Here is an 8048-nt window from a genome sequence, read left to right as displayed (position 1 = left end):
AATTCAAAAAATGAACAAAATCTGCAGTGAAGGAAGGGCACTGTTAGCTTTAGCTTAATAGTTACACAATCAGCTAATCTTTACTCCAGAAGCAAACTCATCTCCTGCACAATTAGTTCTGGATCACTTAACCATAGCAGCAATCCAAAGCTGAGCCCGAATTCAGGTTACCAGCCCGACAGCAGCATGCAGGAGAGGAAGCTGACAGCCTCTGCAGTGAGCCCACAGATCTCTTTTTTTTCACAGTTAAAATGAGAATCACCCTCCAGAGGTGAACACCTCCCCCCTCCCCCCTCCCCTCGTGTTTACACACAGCTCTCTGTGCATCCCTCTGTTTCTCAACATGAAGGCCTGGGGTCCATACCAGGCACAGAGCCACAGCCCTGAGCACAGCACTGCCTGAGGTTGGTGAGGCTCCTGCTTGTGAGGATTCTAAGCCAGGTTACACAGAAGGTATGTTATTATCTAGGGGAGGGCATGAAGCTTTACAAACAAACCCTGTGCCAACTTTTCCAGCTTCAGATTTTAAAAACTGTTTATCCTAGTGTTACAGTGCAGGCTTTACCCAAAGCGCAGCATCCTGCTGAGCGGCTGCCACACCGTTATCACTGCTGACCGGCAGCTCAGTTTCCCAAAGTGGGACAGACTGCATGCTGCCTGGCCACCAGACAGGGGTCAGTGCTCTGCCACAATTGGCCGAACGCTGGATATGTCTGTCTTGGCAGAATTCCTTTGGGATGATGCCGTTTTCTGGCAGGTGCTGCCTCTCTTGTACTGGCAGCTCTCGAGCCAAGTGGGCCTGAATGGAGGGGAGATGGACTGCAGGGCATGGCTCTGTGCTGCGCTCCTCCGCTGGCATGCACACAGCAGGGACTTCAGCTCAGACCTGAAATTCTCGTTCAGCCAACAGTAAATGAAGGGATTGTAGCAAGTGCTGCTCATGGCAAACCAGTGGAAAGCAAAGTACAGAGCATTGCTGCTGTGGATGGCCCTGCAGGAGATCAGCACCACGTAGCAGTTCAGGGGAAACCAGCAGACTGCAAACACAATCACCACCACCATCAGCATCTTCAGCGTCATCTTCTTCTTCCTCTGATGGGCGTAGTACTGCTCCATAGTGATGTCTCCAATGGCATTTCTCAGCCAGAGCTTCTTAGCCACGATGGTATAGGTAATGGAGATCACAAGCAAGGGCAGAACATACAGGAGAACAAATGTAGTCAAGTCCAAATACTTCCAGAAAAGGTCAGCAGGAGGAGGGAAGCTGGGGAGGCAAACCGTTCGTATTGTTCTGTTCCTGGGATCAGAGGGAGAGAGCTGTCAGTCCCACGGCACATTGCACAACACATGCATGCACTTATGCACACTTATGCATCTCAGTAAAGGTACAGGCAGTGGAACTCATTCAGTAACGTGGGTGAGAGCTTCTTTGGAGAATTCTATGTTAAGCCTGAGCTTTGGCCTCAGTGGAAATATTTTAAACGTATCCTCAGAAAATATAAATGTTCTAATGCTGAAGAGCATCTCTCTTCTGTGCCTGACTCAAATGACAGCGCTGAATCTCTGAGTCAACATCAACCAACAACAAGCCTGAAAGCAATTTCATTGATTTTCATTATCCATTTGAGAGAAAGTCACCATCGACTCAAAGCCAAGGAGACTTCTCTGCTTCCCCATGCTTCACATTTCAGTAACTCAGACGGAGAAACATGCATTAGAATCTGTGTGACCTTGACTAAACTGAGTATGTCCTACAAAGGATCACCGTGCAAATGTCTTACCCGATGTAAAACCTTGTCAAGGTCTGATAGATGGCATGAGGCAGTGAGAAGCAGCTGGCCATAACCCAGATGATAATGATGCAAATCCCTCCTTTCACCATGGACATGCGCGGCTTGAGAGGGTGCATGATAACCTGCAGAGAACAACCCGTTCAGTGGATTTAAAGTGCCCTCAACTGATAAAAATGACAAAAATCTACTAATTAAAATACAACATTATCAGAATTTTCTTTCAGGAGCTGCAGTATCTGTAGAATGAGCAGACTACCAAACTCCTTGGATGGGAATGGATGATCCGTGCTCCAACACCAGATGGAGCACAACCCAGGCAATCAGAGTGCCACCAGTTACTGTTTTAAACTTAATTTCTCTGTGTCATTTGTTGTGCTTATCAGTAACAGCCATTACTGCAGGCTCCAGCACTGCAAGAAAGCATACCTTGCAGGCTGCCTTGGGCTGCCTCTAGTTGGGTTTGGGATATCCCCAAGGATGGGAACTCCACAACCTCTCTAATTGGACCACCATTACCACGAGGAAGCAGGTTTTTGTCCAGCAGCATGAAAACCAGAATCCCTCAGCCCAGTTCCTTCATTCCCAAGACGCCGCAGGGTTTCAGGAACTGGAACTTGAAACCTAATGCATGTAGCTCCCTACCTCCCAACAAACACAGCTGCTAGGTGCATCACGTACCTGGTGACGATCCAGAGCGATGGCAGCGAGGGTCAGTACAGACACATGGACAGAACAGTACTGCACAAACCGGCTGATGTGACACATCAGCTTTCCAAAGACCCACGTGCTGCTTACAAACCGCACCTGGAGAGGTGAAACAATGGATTGGAACTGTGCACTGTCTGAAGGGCTGCAAATAGGCTTCCCAGGAGCACTGTAAGGAAGAAGTGCCATGATAAAGTTGCCACAAGTTCAAAACTCAGAGATGAATTCATGGAAGAACTCATGGATGGGTTGGAAAGGAGCTGGTGCTCTGCATTGGGAGCATCTCCGAAAGCTCGTGGCCACTCAGCAGTGAATGGGGATGGCAGCCTCAACTCCACACTGATCTCTGAGGCTGGCTCCCTCTTATCACATTGTTAGAGATACATCAACAGCAATTTCATAGGTGTCAGCTAGCTTAGACAAACAGAAGAAAAAATTTCCCTCCAGTTGAGAAAGCAACTAACACTTTACCAGGAAATGAGCCCTCCTCATCGATCTGACCTCTGGTGCCCATGTTATCCCCACCAGGCATGAAATCCCACTGCTGCTGGGGGGAGCATGTGAAGTCTGAAGCCAGAGCACAGCAGAAAGGCTCGTGCCATTCCGTACGAATTCCTGGAAGGCGCTGCTTCTTGTGCCTTTCCTACAGAGGCAGTTATTCCAAGTACCTGCTGTTGTTTTGCTCCCTGCACACACGTTGTTCAAGTGCTAAGTAAGTGTTCCTCACTGCACAGCATTTGGTATAACTCATTCTGGAGGGAGATTAAGCTAATTTGAAATAAGGCACATTTACTGCAACACATATGTCCACACAGAAGATTAGTCAAGACTAGCTAATGCTTTCAATTAACCTACCATTTTAATTCTAATTATACTCCCACAGAGACAACTCAGTAACAACAAAACCGTAGCAATTTTCTTTTTCTCTAAAGTTGATGCAAAGCTCTTTTCTAAGAGGGATTGCAGTTTCTTAATTACCTATGCCCAATATGTAACTGCTGTGCCAATGCTCACATTGTTCTCCCCCAGAACAATCCCAAAAGAGCAAAGCAGAGAAACCCCACCAAAGACATAGGATTGGCTTGAGAAAAGGAGAATTCAAGTCAGCAATGCAGGGAGTGCTTCTGGAAGGTGGAAGGGAGCTGTGGGCAGCTATGGCCAGGGAGCACAATAGGAGCACTCGGGATGCTCAGGATCCAGAGGACTCTGCCAAACTCAGCTACACTGACAGTCCTGCACTGCATCACTTGTAGGCAATGCAGCAGCCTATTCGTCCCACCTCACTCTGTTTTTCTCTTTATGGCCACCATTATTTAGTGCCTGGGAGCAAACAAAGGACTCCCAGCTCTGGTTAGAGGCACACAGAGCTGCATGGCACAGCACAGACCTCACAGTCTTCACAAGCAGCGACTGCTTGTGTTTCTATAGCAAATTGACAGCTAATTGTGCCTTCAAGTGCTAAACATATCCCAGCTCCCTTCCCCACTAAAGCACAAGCAGGACACCCCAGTATTGTCTGCATCCTGGAGAGGGAACAGTACCAGGAGGGGAGGCCTCCTGGTGGGCTCTGGGACACAGAGGCAAGTGGCCCCATCTCTGCACCAAGCCCATATCTGCACAGGGGAAGCTGTGCACAGCACACAGCCCACCCAGGAGATAAGAGCAGGGGGAGAGAGCTGCTAGAAAATTCTGTATGCCAGCAGGTTGTTGATGTGTGCATGCACACAGCTCCCTGCTCCACATCCCACCACCCCACCAAGCCTTGCCCAAGTCCTACCAGCGTGAAGGGGGTGTTGAGGACAGTGATCATCACATCGGCCACGGCCAGGTTGATGATGAAGAGGCTGGTGGCAGAGTGCATCCTCTTGTTCTTGATCACCACATGGCACACCAGGGTGTTTCCAAAGAGTGAGATGCAGATGATCACTGAGTAAGCTATGATCAGCAGCGCCTGCACCGTCCTGCTCTGGGATTCGCCCTCGTATTTCGTCTCACTGTCAAAGTCTCCCAAGTCCTCCAGGTCCAAATCACTGTGGAAGAAGGACTGATTTGGGAAGCTGTACCGTGCGGAGAGGAAGCTGGTGCCGGTGTGATTCTCTGCTCTCCAGAAGGGCTTGGAGATGTACTGCAGAGGGAACCACGTGTGCCTGCTCATGGCTCAGGAAGTGCAGCCGCGGGGCCAGCAGAAAGTTTCCCTGCCCTCCTCCTTCCTAGGAGCTCAGGTGCTACAGTCAGCGGTTGCAGAGAGGAACATGCATGCTTGCATTATAAAAATATGCCCTGCAGATGCAAAGCGCATAAAGGAGTTGATAAATGGGTCCTTCTTCCTGTGCTGATTGTGCATCAGCTGCGCTCCAGGACTCTCCAGGTACTGCTCTTCTTTTTCAGTCCCATACGTCCTGTATACAGGAGACGATTCAGATGCTGAAATATCCCCAAACACTTCCTCTATGTAGGAAGAAATCCTATGAAATATTTACTTTCAGGTACTGTTCTTCTCTCTCACAGCTTCTCCTTGGAAAAGTGCTTTATTGCTATTCCACACAGTCCTTCATCAGTCAGCACTCCATTTCCCAACAGTTTTCAGAGCTTATCAGAACAACAACAACAACAAAAAAAAAAAAAAAAGGGGAAGCCTTTCCCATTTCTTTCCATCCTCAGAGTATCTCTGAGCTATTCACTGGAAGCAGCTTTGCTCAGAGACTGAGTGGTCCCCGCTTTCCTCACTATATGTACAGCCTGCCAGATGACACACTGCATGTGAAATAGCCAATGGTGTATCTCCTCCTGGCTCACCCTGAGATGGATTGCAGCCCCACAGACAGGTGATTGGAGTATCTGACAACCACAGATTCTAGCAGAGCAGCAAAATACAGAGAGATGGATGTGCCCTTATTTTCCCTCTTTCCCGTCTTCTCTCCCTCCTTTCTGTATACCCAGCACAAAAGCTTGGTGGAGTACAGCCTTTTTACTAAATTTCAACATCTTTTTTCTGCTTTTCACAAACAGAGAGTATCTGAAGAGTTCTGCCTCTGGTGAGCTCCCCACTTTGTGCCTGGCACTGTCCCCTTTGCAACCCCCCAGTGATGCAGAGCACATCATAAAAACTGAAATGCAATATTGAAATGAGAGCAGAAGTTCCAGGATGCTGCTGGATGTCCACAGTGACTCTATCACAGCTTGGCCAGCTGGACATCGAGGCAGGGTGGGAGAGCAGGAGCAGAAAGGCAGGAATCCTTCATGTTCTTTGCTTCCTCTCCAACTCCAGACAAATCCACCCGCAGAGCAGCGCTGCCCCTGACTCAGAGCCCTGTGGTCAACAGGGGGGCTGCTGCAGCACCAACAGTCAGGTTTCATCCTGTGTTGGAGATAAAGGCAGCTTCACCTTTCTGGCAGACTCAGCATCTCAGCACTGCCTTGGCAATTCATAACACCTTTGGCCATTCAGAATGTCTTTTGCCATAAGTGTTTTTGCCATATGCCCATCACTGGGACTGAGCCCAGCGTGCAGCTGGTTCAGGGCATGAGCATCAGGGGGCTGCTGCAGCTTTTTCCTCTTCTCTTCTGCTCTGTAGGGGCACAAATCCGCCCGGCCAGGATGAGGTCAGCTGTCACAGGCACATCACTGCCTGCCTTAGTTCCAGGATACCTTCTGTGTGCCTGCAGGACTTTTCCCCATCTCACAAATAAAAGCCAGATAATTCAGCAATCAGCTTCACTGTAAGTTCTGTAGAAGTGCGCAGGGTCAAGAATGCTCACTCCTGCACATTCATTTAAGCTAATTTTAAAGAAAGGGTTTCAAAAGACACAATTCATCTTCATTACCAGACAGTGTAGAACTGCATGCCAAAAGCTGATAGTTACGTAGTCTTTCTCCCCACGTCCTGTTATCACAGTCTTAGCAGTGTGCATTTTTAAGTGCTTGTTCCTGCCTGCTCCTGTGAAGATTTTAAGAAAAAAAAAAATTAAGATGGCTTCATTTCCTTTTTTTTTTTTTCCAGTGGAAGGATGTAGATACTTGAATTCAGAGAGGAGTAAAACAGATGCAATTCTAGAGTAAACAGAGGTGTAAAAGAGATCTCTTCTTTACTCTGTTGTGCTTTGGGGTGAAATAAAACTAATCACAAATAACTGCCTGGAAGAGGAGAGGCCAGAGCCAGCTACATTCACTTTGTACACTCACAAACCAGCAGTGTCCATCATCAAGGATGGCCCCAAGCGCTGGACATCATTAGTTTCGTGATCAATCGATTTCATTAACAAATATCTACCTTCCAGTGGATAATTCCGGGCTTCATCTTGTAATTAGCCCTGCTTGTTTAATCAAGAGGAGTAGGTAGTTCAAGAGACAATTTAAAAAGCTATTTTTGAGACTTGTTCAAAGAAAGCCCAGCAGCAGCCAGGGCATCACCTGGCAGATCCATCACACTGCCCTCACCGGTACTGCAGGTACGTTCCATTGGCAGAGCACTGCCAGGACCACAGCCAGGGACGTCGGTTGTGATGGAGGCCCAAAGTGAAACGAGTTGATGGTGGTATCTTGTGCTTCAGCTGGGAGGGTTCTCCTACGCTTGGGTGATGCCAGTGGGAGCAGTCACATCATTCACACAGATGTGGGTCTGCAGCTGAATTGTTCAGGGCAACTAAAGTCCCAGATAGTGATATCTTCATTCTTTTCTCAGTATCAAAAATATTTTAATATACATAATCCATTTATGATTTTCACATCAGCTGTCGGGATTGTGCTTGGCTGACAAAGTCAGAATTCAGTGGCAAAAGTGCCATTGTGTAACAAGCTCAGCAGAGTGAAAATGCTTCCATTACCTGCATAATGAGCTTGAAAAGCTGAATAATATTGTCCCTACAGGTTCCTACAAGTTATTCCATATTTATGAGGTACATAAATACTTTACATGATGATATGAGAGTGATGCTGAATATACAAGGCCACTGCATTAGACAGTTTGCCAGTCCCAAAGTTCCTACCATGCTCAAGAGGTGCATTTCTCTGCTTCCCAGCAGTGCACCCACCTGCTTCTCAGCAAGCACAGTTACTGGTGCTGGGTAGGGGCCTCCCGCAGCCCTTGAAAGGTCATGAGAGCTGCCCCTGCTAAAGCTGCTCACACATTCACAATCTGAGCCATTTCCCCCTACCTTAGGAATGCAATGGAGAGCAGCAGAGAACCACAGGGGGTGGGCAGCATCCTCAAGGCACCGTGCAACATCTTCAGGGCACAGCAGTGCTGGGTGTGAGCCCGTGTGGTGCAAAAGCCGATCGTGGACTTCTGGTTTGAAAGAGAAAATGACTGAGCTTTGCCATTTGGAGCTGAAAGCAGCTGGGGAAGATGCAATGTTTCATTGCTTGAGTGTGGACAAGAGCTAGAAAATTCAGAGGTTACATTTTCTAAGTGTAAATATTCCCATCAACGTGCCAATTGCACCAGAGAGCACACTGGAAGTTCTCCAGAGAAGCCAGCAGTTTGTACTTTTATTTTAAATACACAGTTCGGTGAAGGAGCAGAAGCAATTTGAGCTGTATACCAATCTCCT

The 8048-nt window shown here is 47.9% G+C and overlaps 1 protein-coding gene across 1 annotated transcript; it reads right to left on the bottom strand.

Moving 5' to 3' along the window:
• Nucleotides 1-675: 675 nt before the first annotated feature.
• On the bottom strand, nt 676-4653 carry LOC122163786 (probable G-protein coupled receptor 83). Its single transcript, XM_042825279.1, has 4 exons — nt 4276-4653; nt 2472-2597; nt 1782-1915; nt 676-1297 (listed from the first exon to the last, which is right to left on the bottom strand). Exons 1-4 carry the CDS (start codon nt 4651-4653, stop codon nt 676-678), a joined length of 1260 nt encoding a protein of 419 aa, XP_042681213.1.
• Between the last annotated feature and the right edge of the window lie 3395 nt (nt 4654-8048).

Source organism: Centrocercus urophasianus, unplaced genomic scaffold (assembly GCF_019232065.1).
Source record: "Centrocercus urophasianus isolate 14NV4802_14NV808 unplaced genomic scaffold, USGS_Curo_1.0 seq_24, whole genome shotgun sequence".
In the NCBI taxonomy this organism is placed as follows: Eukaryota; Metazoa; Chordata; class Aves; order Galliformes; family Phasianidae; genus Centrocercus; species Centrocercus urophasianus.
This window is presented reverse-complemented; position numbering and strand designations above follow the sequence as displayed.

Bases quoted from the DNA above. Each gene is read 5' to 3' on its own strand.
- LOC122163786 (XM_042825279.1), bottom strand. From the start codon at position 4,653: ATGAGCAGGCACACGTGGTTCCCTCTGCAGTACATCTCCAAGCCCTTC. The intron at 2,598-4,275 runs GTAGGACTTGGG...TCACCTCTCCAG, and splicing joins TCAACACCCCCTTCACGCTG to GTGCGGTTTGTAAGCAGCAC. The intron at 1,916-2,471 runs GTACGTGATGCA...TGTTCTCTGCAG, and splicing joins TCGCTCTGGATCGTCACCAG to GTTATCATGCACCCTCTCAA.